The sequence below is a fragment of the Mesoplodon mirus genome, assembly GCF_964341445.2.
Source record: "Mesoplodon mirus genome assembly, chromosome: 5".
Taxonomy (NCBI): Eukaryota; Metazoa; Chordata; class Mammalia; order Artiodactyla; family Ziphiidae; genus Mesoplodon; species Mesoplodon mirus.
In genome coordinates this window covers 57,818,189-57,839,976 of record NC_138980.1, presented here as the reverse complement: position 1 = coordinate 57,839,976, position 21,788 = coordinate 57,818,189, and the positions used below count along the sequence as shown (strand labels likewise).

Sequence of the window (21,788 nt, the reverse complement as noted above, 5' to 3'; positions counted from 1 at the left end):
AAATTTAGGGAGGGGAATAGACTTATCTGAGATCGCATGGTTAGAATTTAGACTTGGATCCTGGTCTCCTGACTCAACACACAGTGCTCTTTTTCTCATTATACCTTATCAGATAGCTCATCATTTGTGGAGTGAGTTCTAAATGAGATGTGAGTGGGCCTTGTAATACACTTATCAGTTCTGTATTTACTTACACAGCTCCTTCTTCCCAGAATCCTAAATTATCTTCTGACAGATTTCCCAGAGCAACTATATTACTTCTCTCTCATAAAATTCAAGTGGTTTTTGGGAGCCTTTCTCCATCCAAGGATTGAGTCTGTGGGTAAAACTCCAGCTTAGCGTGTGGCCACAAATAAACTAACTCTTCTTGAACCCAAGGATTGAGTCTGTGGGTAAAACTCCAACTTAGAATGTGGCTACAAATAAACTAACTCTTCTTGAACTAGTCTTTGAATTTTTTTAATGCCTTCCTTTCCCTAGGAAAAGCTATTAGTGGATTTTCTGTTTCTTAGGCCAGTGCTAGAGAGTTAATGTCGGTCTGTCAGATTACTGTTTAGACGTGAGCTGTTCAATACCATAGTTGCTAACCATGTGTGGTTATTTAAACTAATTACAATTAAATAAAATGAAATCAATTGAGTTCTTCAATCACACAAGCCATATTTCAGGTGCTCAATAGCCATAAGTAGCTACCATATTGGAGGAGCGCAGATGAAGAACATTTCTGTCATCACAAAAAGTTTTTTGAACAGTGCTGGTTTAGAGGGTTGTGGGTGGAGATGGGAGCAGTGTAGTATAATGGAAGAAGGCTCACAGTTGGATTTTTGAACTAAAAAATCTGCCTTTCAAGTCCCTGGGTGTGGTGGCCTTGGGCAGGTCGTTAAGCATCTCAGGCAGAGATGATTCATCTTTAATAATGAACCCTTTTTGTATAGCACTATTCTCAAATGGAGTTACGTCCTTAAGCCTTATCACTATAAGTCTGTGGTAAGGTGGGTGAGACATCTCTTTTTAATGTGTGAGAGAATTGAACCTAAAGCAGCTAAAGGACCTGCCCAAAGTCATACAAACTGGCAGAATGTAAAGAAAGTTGCTGCATATTGGCACTTAACACGTTTGAATGAATGAGTGAATCAGTGAAGCATTTTGCTTTAAGGTGATGCCATGAGGGAGTGTCCAGAACTGACTCCTGGCCAAGTATTACCCTGTTACCATATGGAATTCTTGTAATGTGGGGCTAATCTTTGAGTTGAAGGATTACTGAGTATCCCCTGAGTGAATATAAGTGAAAGGGCTCTCTAAGCTAGTGATCCCAGGTTTGCCTAGTTAGAGGACTCACCTGGCGCACGTGTTAAACACACGGATCGCCACACCCTTTAGTGATTCTGATTCAGAAGGGCTGAGGTGGAACCCTGGAATCTGAATGTTTAGTAGGTTCCCCAGGTGCTTCTTAGGATCCATCTGATGAGTTTGGCAAATGACTGAGTCTTAAGGCCCTGGCAGAGATAAGGATCATTGGATCAGGAGGCTGCTGTCCCCTTTAGGGTAGGTTCTTGAACCCTGTTTGTGTTTGACTTTCCTCTAGCCATGGATGCATCATATGATGGTACTGAGGTAACTGTCGTGATGGAGGAAATTGAGGAAGCCTACTGTTACACCTCCCCTGGGCCACCCAAGAAGAAGAAAAAGTATAAAATACATGGAGAAAAGGCCAAGAAACCCAGGTTAGCCAACACATTTTGATAGCTGGCATTTATAAACAGAAGCTGCTTGGAGAGCTGTGTTGAAGAAGACTTTAGCCTGTGTCCAGTTTCACTGAGAGTGCCATGTCATTTGATGGGCAGTGGGGTTGGGGGGAGAGGGTGATTGAGAGTGGGAAGTGGCCGATTGATGCCAGCAGTTGCCATTCCTGTCCAAATCTTGGTCGTGTTTCTAGGCTTTAGCAGGAAATATACATACAAATGGTGGAAGCTCGCTACAAGAGAACCACTGTATTTATTATTAATGCCATTGTTATTTAAATATTTAATTAAGACATCAATAAAAATTTGGAATTACGAATAGCGCCAGTGATATCTATAAAGAATATCCAAATTGCAGCTGTAATCTCCCTCTTAACTGTGAACACTCCAAACTTCTTGCTGAGGCTTCCAGCACTGGCTCACTTTGATAGTTCTACTTGCTTCCCTCTCTCAGCCTTGGCGAGGTGCTGTTGACCAGTGAGATGACCAAAGGCTGTGTAGAAGAGTAGGGTGTGAGTGGTAATTAGTCCTCTAATTAACCTTTTCCTGAAAGTGGAATGACGGGACACCTTTATCTATCTTTGCCCATGTTGGGATTTAAGCCCTGCAGAAAAAGTCGTCATGGAAAAGTAGACCAGACAAGCCTTTGCTTCCATGTTTCTGGAGGGAGAAACCTCCCCCTGTTCACCCTCTGGGGGTGTTATTTAAATGTTTCTTTGCTTCCGTCTCTATTTAGAGAAATGCTTTTGAAATGAAAAGCTGCGTTTTGTATTTAGCTTTTCACTACTCAAACATGGTAGTATTTACTGGTTGAGTGAGGGAAAACCTTAAGAAGTCCTTGCTTCCTCAGGTCTGCTTACCTTCTGTACTATTACGACATCTACCTGAAAGTGCAGCAGGAGCTCCCCCACCTCCCTCAATCTGAGATCAATAAGAAGATTAGTGAGAGTTGGAGGCTTCTCAGTGTGGCCGAGAGGAGTTACTACTTGGAGAAAGCCAAACTAGAGAAAGAAGGTTTGGATCCTGTAAGTAATTTTTTTTTTTTCTCTTCTTCAGCTAATACCTCCATTGCCTTAGTGGTGAGGCTTTGGGGAGGCCAATCCCCTGTTCTCCTGTTTCCTTCTCTCTTCTTAGGAAAACTTTGAGTTGAGTCATTTTCACCTTTCTTGAGTCTGATATTGGCTGCTGCTTTTTTTTTTTTTTTTTTTTTTTTTTTTGGGCTGCGCTGCGTGGGTTGGGGGATCTCAGTTCCCTGACCAGGTACCAGCTATTGAACCTGGGCCATGGCAGTGTGCCGAGTCATAAACACTGGACCACCAGGGAATTCCCTGTCTGTTTCCATTTCGGTCTCGCCCTGCACTCTCTTTACTCTTTGCTTGCAGCAGTACATGATCTCCAGTGAGCCTTAGGTTCCTTTTCTGAATTTTAGCAAAACTTGGAGCTACTTGTCCTTGTGGGTATTTAGTGTTATTTTTCTTTTATAGAGTAGCTTCTACAGGCATTTTTCCTACACCATGAATTTTCATGTTATCAACTGAATGTAAGTATAATTTGTGTTGTGCTGTCAGTTATAACGTAATCAGCAATTAGGCTTGCAAGTTTAGAGGTAGACACAGCTGCTTTATTTAAGGCCACATTCTTTTGTTACCACTGGTGACTGGTGGTATTGAACTGTGTTAGAAGGAAAAGTGGAAGGCTAAAGGTGAAGTTGATGGAGGACATTGAGCCTTTGAGTGCTTGGATTAAAGAATAAGCAAGGAAGCACTTAGGTTTGTGTCTGTCAGCCATTTTGTTATTTCTAGTTCACAGGAATAAAATGGACTGACAACTGTTAACACTGCTGTTTTTTTTTAAATTTCTTTATTTAATTTATTTATTTATGGCTGCATTGGGTCTTCGTTGCTGCGTGCAGGCTTTCTCTATTTGCGGCGAGCGGGGGCTACTCTTCCTTGCGGAGCACGGGCTCTAGTCACGTGGGCTTCGGTAGTTGTGGCACGTGGGCTCTAGAGCGCAGGCTCAGTAGTTGTGGCGCCCAGGCTTAGTTGCTCTGCGGCATGTGGGATCTTCCCGGACTAGGGCTCGAACCCGTGTCCCCTGCATTGGCAGGTGGATTCTTAACCACTGTACCACCAGTGAAGCCCTGCTGTTTTTTTTTTAAACTGAAATTCCTGCAGGGAAAAGTTACCTTGTTAAAGTTACCTTGTTATTGCAAGCTGAAACCTTTTAACCTTAACTCCTTTTTTTTTTTTTCAATTGAAACAATTGTCTCTAACTTCTTTTTTTATAACGTAGAGCAAAGGTTCTTCAGGAATGCATCAACTATGTTATAGCAGAACGGGTTGTATTTCCCTTAGTGGAGCCCATCTGCCACTGATTGTCATTTAGATTATTTTGTCCTTGTTGGCTTGGCATTTCCCTTCTTGGAAGAGCTTTGTGTTACCTACAGTCTTGGAGATGCCACTCTGTACTTCTCCTCTAGATGATTTGTTTGTAAACTGTGAGTCTGGGAAACAATCCCTGAGGAGAGGGGGAGGCGGAGTCTAGGAAAGGTACACATATTCTCTTTGGTTTCTCCATTATAAGGTCACAAACTTTTTGCCCATGATATAAGAAAATTTTACCTAATCCTGGAGTGATATGGTTTTTAAAACCAGACGCTAATATAGGTCCTTATTAAGGCTTTTTTAAAAAAAATTTTAAGCAGATCATCTACAATGATTTTTCCTTATCCATATGTAAATTTATATCTACCATCATCTCTACCACTACCCCCAAGATCATTAATAGACTAGCTCTAATATTAACTAGCTGTAACCTTGGAAGAATCACTTAACCTTTGAGTCCTGCTTTCCTCATTTGTAAAATGGGGATAATAGTATCTATTCACAGTGTTTTAAATGGACAACGTAAAACACCTAGCTGAGTTCTTGGAACATACTGACTTGGTGAGTAAATAACACTCTTGAGTAGATTAAATGTCCAGTGACCGTATAATAAGAAAAGGTGGCATTTAATGAGCATCTGGAATGTACCAAGACAGGCTTTATATGCTGTTTCACCTCTCCCTGATTACCTGGTGTACAGGTGGGACCCTCCTGCCTGCATACTTTGGGAGCCCATCAGAGACCTTGGGGCAGGCTGTCTCCTTGGCAGCCCTTCAGGTCCCCTGCCAAGTGGCTGGGCCCGTGGTTCCAGTGTCATTCCTTACAGTCTGTAAGATGACTGTCATTCATGCTGCCCTGGTTTCTTGTGCTTGGATTTGTTGATTAAGTCCAGACCAACCTATGTATTTGCCATCATGTCTTGTTCTCTTGACCTGTCTGCTTCAAAGCGTGACTTGAGAATATCATTTCTTCATTATCTCTCCAGTGAAGGCTCCATAAAGGATTTGGACAGTCTGCTTTCATGTTTCATCTCAGTGCTTCTTTTAACTTTCATCTCTGAGTGCTTTCTTTGTACCCTAAGTAGTCTCATTGACTTCTTGCTTTTGATTTATTTAAGGATCCTTTTGTAATTGACTTAGTTCCTTTTAAATGATGCTTCTGAAATTATTTTTTGGTCTGTTTAATTTCAGTTCTCACTTATCTGTTCATTTTGAACTTTTCTGTCTTCCTCATTGGGTAACTTTCAGTTTAAATTGAAAAAAATAAAAGCACCTTTTTCTTGGTGCCAGTTAGCCATGCAGGGCTGTGCTTCTAGTATCTGGTCTCCTTGCTCCTTAGAAGACCTGGCCTGGAGTCCCAGCTTTACTACTTACTAATTATGTGTTTTGGGAAAGTTTACCCTCCTTGAGCTTCAGTTCCCTCATTTGTGAAATGGGAATAATAATAGTACCTAACTTAGTAGTATTGCTTTAAAAGTCAGGAAATTATTTTCTGAACCTTAAGATCCTAGGTCATTGTTAATATTTTTATTCTTCTCCCTCCCCATCACCTCCCAATATATTCAGGTCCTTATCAGATAACCACTTCCCTATACACATTCTCTCATGAAGCCTTCTTATTGATCGATAGCTTTGTGATCTGTTCATTCTCTTCTTTGCAAGTCTGGGAGAAGCCAGTGATGTCAGAATCCTTGCTTGCTGCCCTGAGATCCAACATGGCCTGTTGGTTTGTATTTGATGCTTTTAAAGGTTTCACTGAGCATTATACATTCTGGTATCTAAATCTTCAGCTACTTTGGAATCCTAAAGTATCAGAGCTGGAAAGGAACTCATAGCTAGCCAGATTCAGCTCCCTTATTTTACAGATGGGGCAGCAAGGCCAAAAAAAAGGGAAAGGATTTGTTTAAGACTATGCCAGACCTGGGATTTCAGTTCACAGTTTAAGATGCCAAGATCAGTGCCCTTTCTGGAATCTAATCCACGTTATCTGTCTCCTATGTGATTGAGTGAATAAGTTACATTGGCTAAAGTGTGATTCAGATGAAGATGACATTGCTATTGGCAGAGGCTGACCCTGTCTAAGTCTTAGGTCAAGAGAATGGAGTCTTTCTGGTTCCTTTGCAGAAAAAAACGAAGAAAAAAAAGACTTATAAGTATATATCTATGTGGTCTTACTCCATTTATCTCTGCTTGTCTCCCCGACCTGGCTTCTTCATCCTCAGAACTCTAAACTCTCTGCATTGACCGCTGTGGTTCCGGACATCCCAGGTTTCCGCAAGATCCTCCCTCGCTCAGATTATATCATCATCCCCAAGAGCAGCCTGCAGGAGGAGCGGAGCTGCTCTCAGCTAGAGCTGTGTGTGGCCCAGAACCAAATGTCCCCTAGAGGACCATCCCTTGTGTCCAACACTGCCCTGGAGACAGTGCCCAGCCATGCAGGCATGGCAGAACAATGTCTGGCTGTGGAGGCCTTAGCTGAGGATGTGGGAGCCCTTGCCCAGCCAGGTGCTGTACAGGAGATCACCACCTCAGAGATCCTCGGCCCGGATGTGCTCCTAAATGAGGCTTCCCTGGAGGTAGGGGAGAGCCACCAACCTTACCAGACAAGCCTGGTAATTGAAGAGACCTTAGTGAACGGCTCACCAGACCTCCCCACTGGAAGCCTGGCTGTGCCCCACCCCCAGCTTGGGGAGAGCATGTCAGTGGTAACAGTCATGAGGGTAAGTGACTTTGGTTCTGATGATTTGCTTTACCTGGGATTGTTAAAAAGGCAGCTAGCACCATGCAGTGTGATTCTGAAATAGTGGTAAGTAAGAATACTGGTGTGGCACTTCTAGTTGGACTGCAGTCCTCTTGAACCTTTTTGTCCCCAGGCTTGTTCCAAGTCCCCAGGCTTCAGTTTCTTAGGCACTCTCACCAACTCCTCTTGCCCAGTATAGCCAACGTTTTCTTCACATGAGATAAGGTACGTTAACAGGAGGGATGGGGATGATATTTGGGCTGTCCGTGAGTCAGAGCCAGGATCTGTTTGGCTATTAGTATTAGTTAGAATTTTATGTTCCCTTAAGATTGTTTCAGCAAACACAATGGCACCTTGAACTGTTCAGGAGAATTTTTTTAAATAGTCTTGCTGGGCACAGAGTAAGTAGGAAGAAGGAAGTTCTCTTCAGGGCCAGGTTGATGGGACTAGTAGCTGAGAAAGAAGAGGGAGGTATCTCCTCAGTGGCTTTTCTGTCATTCCCAGTTGAGGAGAAAGAACAGTGATTTCAGTGATTCCACAGCCTGGTCCCCTGGAAGTGGAGACTGGGGGAGCTGCCAACATGCTATTACCCCGGGTGTGATGGCATCCTCAAAGAGGTAGTTGTTCTGTTTAGGCTAAGAGGACCAGCATGCGGCGGCCCCTGTGGCCTAGACGGATGAGAGCAGATAGCCCTGCAGAGGATTCTGTGCCAGGCGTAAATCCGTTTTATTACTTGTTGCCGCAGTGCTGTTTATGATGATGAAGCATGCCACTGGTTAAGGCAGATTAATAGGTCGCTAAGAACATTTGACAGGGTCAGAAGAATTGGGTTCTTTGTGGTACTGGTTTTCTCTGTCTCCGTTTGTTCTTAATTAAACTTTTATTTTGAGATAATTGTAGATTCATTCATTTTTTTGATGTGCCCATTGGATAAGCACATTATCTATGGTTATTGGACTTGATTGGTCTTCAGTGTTGTGGATGGTCCTGGGTGTTCTTCACTCCATCTCAATAAAACTTTCTTCTCTCCATGTACCTACAGGATGCCAGTGAGATTAGCTCCTCTGCGCCAGCTGCACAGTTCATCATGTTGCCTCTTCCCACCTACTCGGTTGTGGAGAACCCCACCTCCATCAAACTGGTCAGTGTGTGGGGGAGTTCAAGGAGATTAAGGCTCCATAAGAATTCTCTTCCCGGTAGTTTTCTAAAAGTCTTAACAAACTTAGGACATCGGGACTGGCAAAGATCTCAGAGGCTTTTCTGGTTCAGGTATTCTTAACTGGGGGTGAGGGAGTTGGGGAAGGTCTGTGAATGGACCTCTACAGGATCCATGAACTCCTCAAGTTACGTACAAACTTTTCTCCTTGAGAGAGTATTTTCCTGGGATAGGTTCCATGGCTTTTATCCAAATTTCTGAAGTAGGGCTTCCCTGGTGGCGCAGTGGTTGAGAGTCCGCCTGCCGATGCAGGGGACACGGGTTCGTGCCCTGGTCCGGGAAGATCCCACATGCCGTGGAGCGGCTGGGCCCGTGAGCCATGGCCGCTGAGCCTGCGCGTCTGGAGCCTGTGCTCTGCAACGGGAGAGGCCACAGCGGTGAGGGGCCCGCGTACCGCAAAAAGAAAAAAAAAATTTCTGAAGCATACGTGTTTTAGAAAAAATGAGGGATCACGGATCTAATTCAATCCTGTTATTGTGCAGGTTAGGAAAAAGGTCCAGAGAAGAGAAAGGACTTGTTCTCTCTATGATTCAAGGCCACTGGGCTGCAAAACAAGGCAGAACGAGGACCCTGCGTCTTTTGATTCTCAAATGTTTTTTCCATCACACACTGCAGCATGTGGGCTGAGATTTATTCCTAAATATCTCATGTTTCTTTATGATATTGTAAATGTTATTTTATTTTTTTAAAAATATTTATCTATTTGGCTGCATTGGGTCTTAGTTGCGGCATGCAGGATCTTTCATTGCAGCACGCGGGCTTCTCTCTAGTACGCGGGGTCTCTAGTTGTGGCCACTGGGCTCTAGAGCACCTGGGCTTAGTTGCCCCACAGCGTGTGGGATCTTAGTTCCCCGACCAGGGATCGAACCCACGTTCCCTGCGTTGTAAGGGGGATTCTTAACCACTGGACCACCAGGGACGTCCCTGTAAATGGTATTTTAAAACTATTTTCAATTTCTAGTAGTTCACTGCTAGTATATAGTAATACAATTGCTTATTAAACTTGTGTGCTGCAACTTTGCTAAACTCATGTATTCTGCTAGCCTTTTCGTAGATTCTATTGCATTTTTTACATAGATGGCAGTGTTGTCTGCTAATAGAGTTTCATTTCTTCTTTTCTGATATGGATTCCTTATTTCTTTTTCTTATGGTTTTGTCGAGGACCTCTCCAGTACAGTGTTGAATAGAAGTGGTGAGAGCTGATATCTGTGTTTTGTGCGTCGTCTTAGGGGGAAAGTATTCAGTCTTTCATCATTAGGTTTAATATTGGCTTTTTCAAAGATACCCTTATGTTTAGGAAGTTATTTTTGCTGGGAGCTTTTATCAGGAATGGATGTTGGATTTTTCAAAATTTTTTGTGTGTCTTTTGAGATGCTGGATTTTGTCAAAATTTTTCATCTGTTTTTTTTGTGTGTGTGTGTGGTACGCGGGCCTCTCACTGTTGTGGCCTCTCCCGTTGCGGAGCACAGGCTCTGGATGCGCAGGCTCAGCAGCCATGGCTCACGGGCCCAGCTGCTCCGCAGCATGTGGGATCTTCCCGGACCGGGGCACGAACCCGTGTCCCCTGCATCGGCAGGCAGACTCTCAACCACTGTGCCACCAGGGAAGCCCTATCCTTTTAATATATTATTGGATTTGATTTGATAACATTTTGTTCAGAATTTCTGTATCTATATTCACGAGGGATATTATTGGTCTCCAATTTTCTTGTACAGTGTTTGTCTTGTTTTAGTATCAAGGTAATGCTTACCTCATGGAATGAGTTGTGAAATATTTTCTGCTTTTCCAATTTTTTTTGGAAGAGTTTTGTGTAGTACTGGCATTATTTCTTCCTTAAATGTTTGGTTAGAATTACCAGTGAACTCATCGGGCCTGGAGATTTCTTTGTGGGATAGTTTATAATGGCAAGTCCGATTTTTAAAATATATATAGGACTATTCAGATTATCTATTTTTGAGTGAGCTTTGATAGTTTGTCTTTCAGGGAATTTGTCCATTTCATCTGAATTGTCAAATTTATTGACATAAAATTGTTCAAAAGATTCCCTTATTCTTTTTTTACAAAGCTGTGGTAAAATATACATAGCATGAAGTTTACCATTTTAATCAATTTTAAGTGTACAATTCAAGCACTGTTAGATATATTTACAATGTTGTGCAGTCATTACCATTATCCATTTTCAGAACTTTTTCATCTTCCCAAACAGAAACTCTGTATCTATTAAACAGTTACTCCCCATTCCCCACCCCACCTGTTTCCACCCCAAGCCCTGGTAATCGCTGTTTTACTTTCTGTCTTAGTATTTGTGTGTTCTAGGTACCTCAAATAAGTGGAATCATGCAAATATTTCCTTTTTGGTCTGACTTTTTCACTTAGCATAATGTTTTCAAGTTCATCTATCTTGTAGCATGTATCAGAATTTCATTCCTTTCTATGGCTGAATAATATTCCGTTGCGTGTGTATACTGTATATTTTTTAATCTATTCATAAACATTGATGGACATTTGGTTTGTTTCTACCTTTTGACTACTGTGAACAGCGCTACTGTGAGCTTTGGTGTACAAATGTCTGAGTCCCTGCTTTCAGTTCTTTTGGGTATATACCTCGAGTAGAATTGCTGGATCATGTGGTAATTCTATGTTTAAAGTTTTGTGGAATTTTTATCCTTTTAATAGCTATAGAATTTGTAGTGATTTTACTTCTCCATTACTGATACTGGTAATTTGGGTCTTCTTTCTTTTTTTCCTGATAAGCTTGGCTAGAGGTTACTGATTTTATTGCTCTCAGAGAACAAGGTTTTGGTTTCATTGATTTTCTCTTGTTTTTCGGCTCTCTGTTTCACTCATTTCTATCATTCTTCTGCTTACTTTGGGTTTAATTTGGTCTTTTCTAGTTTCTTAAGGTAGAAGCTGAAGTCATTGATTTGAGAGCTTCTCTTGTAATATAGCTGCTTAGTGCTTAATTTCCCTCTAAGCACTGCTTTAGTGGCATCCCACAAAATTTTTTTTTAATAGATTTATTTTATTTATTTATTTTTGGTTGTATTGGGTCTTCGCTGCTGCGTGGGGCTTTCTCTAGTTGCAGGGAGCAGGGGCTACTCTTTGCTGTGGTGTGCAGACTTCTCATTGCAGTGGCTTCCCTTGTTGTGGAGCACAGGCTCTAGGTGTGCGGATTTCAGTAGTTGTGGCACCCAGGCTCAGTAGTGGCGGCTCATGACTCTAGAGCACAGGCTGAGCAGTTGTGGCTCGTGGGATAAGTTGCTCGGCAGCATGTGGGATCTTCCCGGACCAGGGCTTGAACCCGTGTCCCCTGCGTTGGCAGGCGGATTCTTTTTTTGTTGTTGTTGTTGTTTTTTGCGGTATGTGGGCCTCTCACTGTTGTGGCCTCTCCCATTGCGGAGCACAGGCTCCGGACGCACAGGCCCAACGGCCACGGCTCACGGGCCCAGCCGCTCCACAGCACGTGGGATCCTCCTGGACCGGGGCACGAACCCGCGTCCCCTGCATCGGCAGGCGGACTCCCAACCACTGCACCACCAGGGAAGCCCAGGCGGGTTCTTAACCACTGTGCCACTAGGGAAGCCCATCCCAGAAATTTGGATATGGTGCATTTTCATTTTCATTCAGTTCAAAGTACTTTCTAACTTACTTCTTTGACCCATGAGTTACTTAATTATTTTCCAGATATTTGGGATTTTCCAGGTGTCTGTCTTTATCAATTTCTGATTTGATTCCATTGTGGTTAGAACTTCGTAGTTTATAAGGCCTGAATCCTTTTAAATTGATTGCAGTTTATTTTATGGCTCAGAATATGGATTGTCTTGATAAATGTTCTGTGTGCACTTGAAAAGAATATGTATTCCTGCTGTTGGGTAGAGTGTTCTATGCATTTCAGATTAGGTTGAGTTGATTGATAGTGTTCCTTATTGATTTTGTATCCTTACTGATTTTCTGTCTACTGTTTCTGTCAATTATTGAGAAAAAGCATCCATCTGTCATTGTAGATTTATCTGTTTCTTTTTGCAGTTCTATTAGTTTTTGTGTCATGTATTTTGACTGTTACTAAGTACACAAACGTTTAGGATTGTTACGTCTTCTGGATAAACTGAATGCTTCTTCATTATGAAATGACCTTTATCTCTGGCAGTATTCTTGCCTATGAAATCTACTTAGTTCTGATATCAGCCTTTCTTTTGATTATTGTTATTAACAAGGTATATCTTTTTTCCATCCTTTTACCTGTTTGTACATTTGTATTTCTATTGTACCTTTTTTGGTAGGCAGCATATAGTTTGGCTCTAAGAGCAAGACCTATCTGATGATCTCTGCCTTTTAATGATAGTATTTAGGCCGTAGGTATTTAATGTGATTATTAATATGGTTTGGTTTAAATCAGTCCTCTTACCATTTGTTGTTATTGTTGTTGTTTTGGTCCTATCTGTTTTGTTGTACTTTCTTTTGAAATAATTAAGTATATTTTATGAATCCATTCTATCTCCTTTGTTGGCCTATGAGCTATTAACTTTGTCTTGGTTATTGTATTGGTTTCTTTTAGGATTAATAGTACATACCTTTAACTTGTCACAATCTGTCTATCCTCTAAAACCCCTGCTGTGGATAAACAATACTTTCTTCAATAAGAAAGTTGTAGTAAACTAATTATTTTTCCTGAGCCTTTCCTGTTCCAGAAATTTATATTCTTTATGGTTTAATAAGTGTCAGCCAAGCTCTTCTAGAAGTACTTAAGAAGGCAGCATCAGCCTTGAACACTAGCATTATTTCCTAAAGTCATTTCTATAAGTTGCTGTTCAGGAGTATTTCCAATTTCATGGTAATTTATTTATAGCACTAACTTTGCTCTGAGGGTGTATTCAGAATGAATATTCCATGTGGGGCCACGGTCTGAGCAAAGATAAGATATAATGTTTTACCCATTAATAATAGTCTCACAAACTTTTTGCTTCTCAAGATATATCCATTAAGCAGAAAGGGCAGGTGATTTTACAGAAGAGGAAACCAAGGGCCCAAGAGCTAAGATGACTTACCCCCAGCTCATTCAGTATGTCAGTAACAAAATTGGAACCCAAACCCTGGTCTCTTTTCCTTGGTGCTACACAACTTCACACTCATCTTTGACCTGCTATCACTGTCATAATCACCTTTTCCTTAGGTGTTCTGGCCAGAGGCAGCCTAGAGGCAGCTTGCTGTTTCCCAAGGGAAGTTTTTGCTTTCTGGCCAGGCTAGGGAGGCTGGGATTAGTAGCTGAGTAAACCATAAGTGACAGAACAAATCTGACAGGGAAGTGTTTTCTTTCCAGCATTAATCAAGAAATGGAGTGTGGCTAATTTCTATTTGTAGCTGAAATGTAATACATTCTGTTCAAAGGGAAATCATCGGAGATGGTGCAAGCCAGTGGCTGAGTATATTTGTATGCAGATGATCAAATTCTGTGGAGTGTCAGAGGACCTGGTTTCAACTGAAGTTCCCTCTCATTTTTTTAGCGACTGGACTGTTTTTATATCTTTGAATCCTAGATCGTAGGTTCTCTGATTTTTAACTAACAAGAATGAAGAAGCAAATTCTTTGAAGTATTGAGAGCAAGAGGGTGCAGCAGGATGCATGGAAGGAATCTTGACCAGGAATCAATAAGATCTGTCTTCTAGGTCTAGCTCTGTCCTTGAGTCACTACATGATTTGAGGCAAAGCATTTAACTACTATGAACCTCAGTAGTAATAATACTTCATAGCATTGCTGAGAACATTAAATGAGATATTGGTAGAGTGTTTAGCACTGTGTGGTACTTTGCCTAATTAATGGCAACTCTTCTTACCTTTATACTTCCGGTACCTAACTCTGTAACCTTGGGCAGCTGTCTTTCTTCATTTGAATTCACCTTCTCCATTTCTAAAAACTGAAGTAGTTAGTTGTATCTTAGGACCTTTCCAACTCTGACCTTTTAAGATACCATGAATTGGCTAACCTTCTGCAAGCTGGTATCCTCCTGGCATTGTGGTTATAATGGTCATCAGGATCTGACAGAGATTAGACTGTGGTGTTGATTCTGACTTGCTCTTTTTTATTTTGTTTTTAAATACAGACTACTACGTACACCCGACGGGGCCATGGGACATGCACCAGCCCAGGCTGCTCTTTCACATATGTCACCAGGCACAAACCACCTAAGTGCCCTACCTGTGGTAACTTCCTAGGAGGGAAGTGGATCCCAAAGGTAAAGTTCATTGGCCATCACTGCTTTGGAAACCCCACAAAGTAGGCCTATTATTCCCTTTAAGAACAGATGACTTAAATTAATATTCATTTAATTTTCTGACGACACAAATAAGTCAGTTTCTTTCTTTTTAAAAAGAAAGAATAACGTTATCTGTAATCTCATACCATCCAAAGAAAAGCTATTGTTAAGATTTCAGTATATTTTCTTCCAGTCTTTTTCTATGGATATACAAGTTCTGTATCTTGCCTTTTTTCCTTTAACATATCATGCCATTAAATATTCTTCAAAAACAATATCTTTAATTGCTTCATAGTTTTCCATGAATGACTACACCATGTTAAATCATTCATTTCTTGTTAGGGTTACATTTTTAATAATCCGCCCTCCACGCTGACTGCTTAACTATTCACACGCACAGCACACATCTCATTCCCTAGCTCAGAGTCCTTTTAGTTTCATATAGCTCCTATTAAAAAGTGGAGGTCTTTAACCCGATACTCAGGTCTGCCATAGCTTAACGTTCCAGATGTATACCTCTGTCTCCAAATAAATGATGCTCAGTAAATAAATGAGCGTTAGAGCTGAGCCCTTGTGACTTTCAGTTCAGCACATGTTTGTTACCTGTTGTATGCTTGGCACTGACTACATGAATCATACATACTTGCCACGTTTTTGATATAAATTATTTAGGGACAAAAGGACCAGAATAGTCAGAGGTGGTTTTATAGAGGAGATGGTTTGGAAAGATCAGTAGAATTTGGGTAGATAGAAGAGGAAAGAAGGCGTTGTTCTTGTGAAAATAGCTTAGGTTAGGATTGTGTTCGTCATGTGTTTGACTCATGGTCCAAACTCATTTCTGTAGAGAAAACTTAAATAGCAGCATACTTAAGTTCCTTTGGGCAGTTTCCACAGAACAACTCTCAGAAAATTACTGGGATGGTGACTTTTGCCCTCTGGCTGAGTGTTGGAGTTAAGGATAGCACCAATTTCGGAGGCAGAATAGGTTAATAATTAAGAATACAATTCTGGAGTCAGCTTCCTCAGATCAAACCCCTCCTTCCCAAGTATTTAGCTTTGTATCCCTGGGCAAGTCATTTTATGTCTCTGTTCTTGATTTAGGCTTCCTTTCCTTTGTAAATGGAAGTAAACAATAGTGCCTACCTCATTAGGGTTATTGGAGGGGTCAGATGAAATGATCCATGCGAAGTGGATGGCACATTCCTAGTGTATTGAATATTCAATCCTCAGTAGGGCTTCACTGCTCCCATTGTTGGCAGCAATATAATTAATATTAACAGCAACAATAGAGACAATTAACATTTCAAGGGGCAGGAAGTACCTAGGGCCTTGTGGAGTTTTTAGTGTGCACTGTGAAGCCATTTCATTTATTCCCACCCTAATTATTCTCCCAAAATGTACTTTCCCAGCTGCAGTAGGAAGATTGAATTGGATAGTTGTTGGACTCCTCCTTGGTCCTTCTTCACTTTTGCACAGCAGGTCTGTCAAATGACCCTATTTCCTGTGCTTTTGTATGAAAGAGTGTAACCGATCCTGTGCCTAGTCTGCTTCAGATTCTGTTTTTACTTTGGTTTTCTTTCCTTTTTCATTTTGTCTTTTTTTCCACCTTTGATTGAATAACTTTTGAGCCATTCTCTTTTTGAGATCAAACTCATGACATGAAAACAATTTTTTTCTTAGCTACTTGTCCCGTCTTTACTTGCTAAGTCAGAATACTTTTCCCAAAGGTTTTTGCAAGAATTACCATGTAAAGAGCAGATACTGTGATTTCTAAATCTCATAGGAACAGAATACCTGAGTGTGAGAAGAAAAAGGGTAACAATGTAGCATCAGTGCACTTAAAATTTTAGAGATAAAGGAGACGTTGGTTATCAGCTAGCTCAACTCCCAAATTTCCAGCTAAGGAAAAAGAGATTCGGGAGAAGTGACTTGTTACATTCACATTGCTAATTATGCTGTCTCCTTTTCCAGTAAACCACACTTCTCAGGCATTGCTGTGCTGTTTACCTGCAGAATCTTAAGATTTCCTGAGTTCTGATTTTTGAAAGAGCAATTATAAATAGTTTCTAAAAGTTCCAAATGTATCCATGCCAGTCAGGAAATGACTCACCTTTTCTTATATTGTTCTGGAGTTCATACTGGCTAAAATTAGCCCAAGAAACATGTGGCACAGTTCCCAGTGAGTTGGATGGAACAAAAGATGGTATATAAGGCTCAAGGTATGGTATATCGCTCAAGGCCTCATTACTCTGGGCTCTCTGATAGCAGTAATTGAGGTCTCTGATCGAGGAACTGGTAGTATTTGCCTTCCATCTTGAAAGAAAGTGACATCTAAAAAGGGTAGGCTGAGTTAAGGAAATGTGAGATCACCAGCTAGAGTTTTTTGCTCTGATTGCTTAAATTATCCAGTCTTCCTGCAAAGAATTTTTGTCTATAGCCTATTTAGTGGGCAGTGTTCTGCTTAAAGATCTCATCTCAGGGGTTTAGTTTATCTTGTCTCCTGGTTTTCTGCTGACTCTTCCTTCTTTAGCAGTCGGTAAGCTCAGTACAGTTTACTTGGAATTTTTCTTGTCCTCATGGTTTGTAATTGTGTGTTAGAATCTGAGAATGCTTTACTGGAGATTTCTTAAGGTCGTCTATATTGATTCTTAACCAGAGGCACCGTGTTGCCCAGAGGGACTTTTGAATTGTAAGTGGTTTTTGGTAGTCAGTGACTGGGAGATAATACTGAAATTTAATGGCATTGGGCACAGATGCTAAATTTCCTGTAAAGTGCAGGGGGGTCCTGCCCCTCCACCATGAAGAGCTGGGCCACCCAAAAGGCTATCTTGCTGCTCTTGACAAACACAGAGCTCTCTTACTCCATAATGGGAAATGAGGAATCAGATGAAGCTTGCCTTAGGTGACATAAGCAATTAGGTTGAAGCAGAGCCTAGACAGAGTGCAGCTTTTGTGTTTTGTCTCCTAGTTTATAGCGCCTTTCACTATTCACGTGGAAGGAAAAAAACCTTTGAGACCTACCACAGAGATGACCACTGTTAAATTTTTGTTTTTTGGCCGTGTTGGGTCTTCGTTGCTGCGTGCGGTCTTTCTCTAGTTGCGGCGAGCGGGGGCTACTCTTCGTTGCAGTGCGCAGGCTTCTTACTGCGGTGGCCTCTTTTGTTGTGGAGTACGGGCTCTAGGCACGCGGGCTTCAGTAGTTGCAGCATGTGGGCTCAGTAGTTGTGGCATGGGGGCCCTAGAGCCCGTGGGCTCTAACGTGCAAGCTTAGTAGTTGTGGCCCTCGGGCTTAGTTGCTCCGTGGCATGTGGGATCTTCCCAGACCAGGGATTGAACCCGTGTCCCCTGCATTGGCAGGCAGATTCCTAACCACTGCACCACCAGGGAAGTCCACTGTTAATTTTTTTTAAGTGTTCGTGTGTACATATATGTATGTAAACCTCGGGTCTGTATGAGATAGCAGCAGCTGGTATTTTTAGTGAGTGAGCCTTTTCTAGCATGTAATTAATGTGTGTGATCTGATTTGACCCAGTGAGAAGTTTGTGGTGTATGTGTAAATCAGCCTTATGCTGACTTTTAGGACTCAACCTGAAAGAATCTGGGAAAAAGATAAGAGTTTTCCCCAGTGGAGTTGGAAGCATTCAGTCTGTGCGAGATTGTGACCACATTGTGATTAAGTGAGTCTCATAAAGGGACCAGCAAGATAAACAACTTAATACTTCTAGGCCCAATATGGCAGTATGTCAGCCTCTTTGTAGACATAAAGAAGGCCTTCAACAATCAAAGGTCGAGGTAAAAAAAATGTCAGCATTTGTTTGCTGAAACCTGAAGAAACGTCGTTAAGAAATTTATTAGAATAGGCTTATCCTAACTCGGACATTGAATACAGTGGTGAAAGGGAACTGGAATCAGAAGACTTAGATTCAGGCCAGTTTTATACTTGGGACCTGAAGTCAGCCTCTTCCTTTCTCAGCCTCAGCTTCTTATATGTTGCTCATACATTATTGTTACAAGGATCAAATGAGAGAATATTTGTAAATGTGTCGTCAACTGTAAAATGCTATATGCATGAAAGGTTTTCTTTTTTTTTTCCTAGGAAAAGCCAGCCAAAGTCAAAGTGGAATTGACTTCTGGAGTCTCCTCCAAAGGCTCTGTGGTTAAAAGAAATCAGCAGCCTCTCACCTCCGAGCAAAATTCTGCTAAGGAAAACTCTTCCAAACTGACTCTGGAGAACTCTGAAGCTGTAAGCCAGCTCCTAAGTATAGCTCCTCAAAGAGACGTGGGTGAGGAGAATGAGTGGGAGGAAGTGATCATCTCAGATGCCCATGTTTTGGTCAAGGAAACTCCTGGGAATCGTGGTACAGCAGTCATTAAGAAGCCAGTGGTCAAGAGTGGTGTGCAGCGTGAGGTCTCTCTGGGGACAACTGAGAATGACAGTCCTGGACTAGACGTGCCACCACCAGCTGAGGGGACCAGCACCTCCAATTCACTCCCTGCTCCTAAAAAGCCTACAGGGTAACCCAATGTGTTTATTTTTTCCCCTATTTAAAAAAAATATTTATTTATTTATTTATTTATTTATTTATTTTTGGCTGCGTCAGATCTTAGTTGCGGCACATTGGGATCTTTTGTTGCGGCGTGTGGGCTCTTCGTTGCTGTGCGCTGGCTTCTTTCTAGTTGTGGCGTGTGAGCTCCAGAGCGTGCAGGCTCAGTAGTTGCAGCATGCGAGCTCTCTAGTTGCGCTGCACAGGCTCCAGAGCACGTGGGCTCTCTAGTTGTGGTGCGTGAGCTTAGTTGCCCCGCGGCATGTGGGAATCTTAGTTCCCTGACCAGGGATCGAACTGGTGTCCCCTGCATCGCAAGACGGATTCTTAACCGCTGGACCACCAGGGAAGTTCCCCAATGTGTTTATATATTACAGCATTGTGTTTAGAACAGCAGCTTGCGAAGTGCCCCGTGTTTATTTTGTCCCATGTCCTTATAGCATTCCTGAGAGAGATAGCAGAGCCCAATTCATGGTTTATATTTTAGAGATACAGAAGCTGAGGCCTAGAGACATTGATCCGCCTTTCCTCCTACACTCTGCTGTCTATTTACTGCTGTCCCGTTCCTTATACATTTCTTCTTGTCAGTCTCCCTAAAGCAGTTATTACAGAGTCTTGTTGGTACAGGCTGTGGGCAATGTTACAAACCTAGTATCCAATTCTGGATACTGCATTTGAAAAGAGAAGCCTTATTAGGGCATCTTTATATAATAAAGATTCCTGTCCTGGTGGTCAGAGAACTAAATTCTGGTTGTGACTCTGTCCAGGGCTTCTGTTTGACCGTGGGCATAGTCACTTCGTACCCATTTTCCCCTCTGAAAAATCGTGAGTTGGGTGTTATCAAAAAGAATCGTATCCTCAATGGCTGACCATACAGCCTGAAAAAGATTGTGTGTAAAGCTTGCAGCCCAGTGCCTTGCAGATAGGAGAGGTCCATAAGTGTGGGCCGTTTTTCCTCCCTTCCTTAAAGGCTTTCTCACCTTAGAGGCTTGACTGAATTCTCCATGTATGTAGCTCCTTTGCAGAGGCAGCTGTGGTCTTAAAATGGAAGGCTCTTTTTTGTTTGTATCATTGGTTCTCAAAGGGGAGCAGTGCCCCAGGGGACACTGTGGCAATGTGTGGAGACATGTTTGGTTGATACCATTGGGGAGGGAGTGCTACTGTCATCAAGTGGGTAGAGGCCAAGGGTGCTGCTAAACATCCTACAAGGCACAGGACAGCCTCTTGCAACAGAGAATCATTTGGCCCAAAATGTTAGTAGTGCCAAGGTTTAGAAATTCTGGTTTATATTATTACGATTAAAAAACTTTTATTGTTGAGTAGAAAATATATTCACATAGTTCAGACTGAAAAGGTGTAAGGAATATATACTGAAAAAAATCTCCTTTCTGTCCCATCCTTGAGTGCTCCATTCCCATTTCCCAGAGACAATATTCCCAACTTTCTGTGTTTTTGGAGATAATTTTGAGTATATGCAAACAAATAGGAGTGTATGTGTGTTTATAATGAATATCGTTAAATTTTAAAAGTCAAGATGTCGAAGTATGTATGTCACGCTACCATTTGTGTAAAGAAAGGTAGGGAAAAAATACATGTGTGTACACACACACACACACACATATATATATACGTACATAGTTGACTCTTGAATAGACATGGACTTGAACTGCGTGGGTTCACTTACACGTGGATCGTTTTCAGTATGTATGTACTACAGTACTACGTGGCGTGCAGTTGGTTGAATCTGCCAGATATGGAACCCTGGATACGGAGGGCTGTGAAGTTATCAGTGGACTTTTGACTCCGTGGGGGTCAGTGCCCCTAATACGTGCTGTTCAGGGTCAGCTGTGTGTGTGTGTGTGTGTGTGTGTGTGTGTGTGTTAATATATATTCTTCCCCCCACCTTTCTTTACACAAATGGTAGCATAACATACATACTTTGACATCTTTTAAAATTTAACAATATACTGTGAGATGGTTCCGTGTCCTTAGAGAATGAAGCTGTGCGCTTTTGGGCAGGTGAAGCACTTTAGCAAACGTGTATTGAGGCCTTCAGTGGGCAGGCTTTATGCTCAACACTGGAGCTACAAAAATGAAGAAAACATGAACCTTGTTCTCCAGGGTCTCTAAGCTGCCCTCTTGTGGGAGACTGATACACTTTAAATACTTGGGCTGATTAGAGGCAGATTAGATGTTATAACTACAATAGCTATTGATATCCCTCACTGTAGGCACTGTTTTGCACTTTTTTATTTTCATAATGACCCCATGAAGTACATGTAATTGCATATTACAAACGAGGTAAACAGAAGAGTGAGATTTCTTGCCCAGGGTTACACAGCTATTTAATGGTTTAATTAATGTCTAAAGCCTGACAGTTTAACCAGGACACTATTCTAATAAAGTGCTATCTGAAGATTGCACTTTGGTTTTCTTCCCCCTGGTCTGGAATTTCTAGGAGAGCTCCCTTCTTGTTTTTTTTCAGAGTTGACCTGCTTATTCCTGTGTCCAGAGCCTCAGAGCTTAAAGGCAGAGCACGGGGCAAGCCCTCGTTACTGGCTGCAGCAAGACCCATGAGAGCAATTCTTCCAGCCCCAGCTAACGTGGGTCGAGGCAGCAGCATGGGACTGCCCAGGGCCAGGCAGGCCTTTGCCCTGAGCGGTAAGGTCTGGGGCAGACTTGGGAGGAGGGACTGTCTAAAGGGAAGGGGACAGGAGTGGGGGTTGAGCGTGGAGATGAGAGACTTAGGGAGACTGAATGCACTTAAGTCACCAGTCTGGCTCCTGGTTGTCTCAGATAAGACTCCCTCTGTGAGGACTTGTGGCCTGAAGCCAAGCACGCTGAAGCAGCTGGGCCAGCCCATCCAACAGCCATCTAGCACTGGTGAGGTGAAGGTAAGACCCTTTCCCCAG

The 21,788-nt window shown here is 42.1% G+C and overlaps 1 protein-coding gene across 8 annotated transcripts in view; it reads left to right on the top strand.

Moving 5' to 3' along the window:
• HMGXB3 (HMG-box containing 3) overlaps positions 1 to 21,788 on the top strand; it is a 61,956-nt gene that overhangs the window by 1,601 nt on the left and 38,567 nt on the right. For 6 of the 8 annotated variants that reach the window (XM_082621587.1, XM_082621586.1, XM_082621591.1 and 3 more), the window contains exons 2-9: positions 1,586 to 1,724; positions 2,593 to 2,767; positions 6,348 to 6,845; positions 7,908 to 8,006; positions 14,180 to 14,311; positions 18,429 to 18,847; positions 21,362 to 21,537; positions 21,673 to 21,770. In XM_082621587.1, coding sequence (XP_082477713.1) covers positions 1,588 to 1,724; positions 2,593 to 2,767; positions 6,348 to 6,845; positions 7,908 to 8,006; positions 14,180 to 14,311; positions 18,429 to 18,847; positions 21,362 to 21,537; positions 21,673 to 21,770 — 1,734 coding nt within the window. In that variant the 5' untranslated portion in view covers positions 1,586 to 1,587. The remainder of the gene's footprint in view (positions 1 to 1,585; positions 1,725 to 2,592; positions 2,768 to 6,347; positions 6,846 to 7,907; positions 8,007 to 14,179; positions 14,312 to 18,428; positions 18,848 to 21,361; positions 21,538 to 21,672; positions 21,771 to 21,788) is intronic. The other 2 variants (XM_082621589.1, XM_082621593.1) reach the window with 1 other exon arrangement.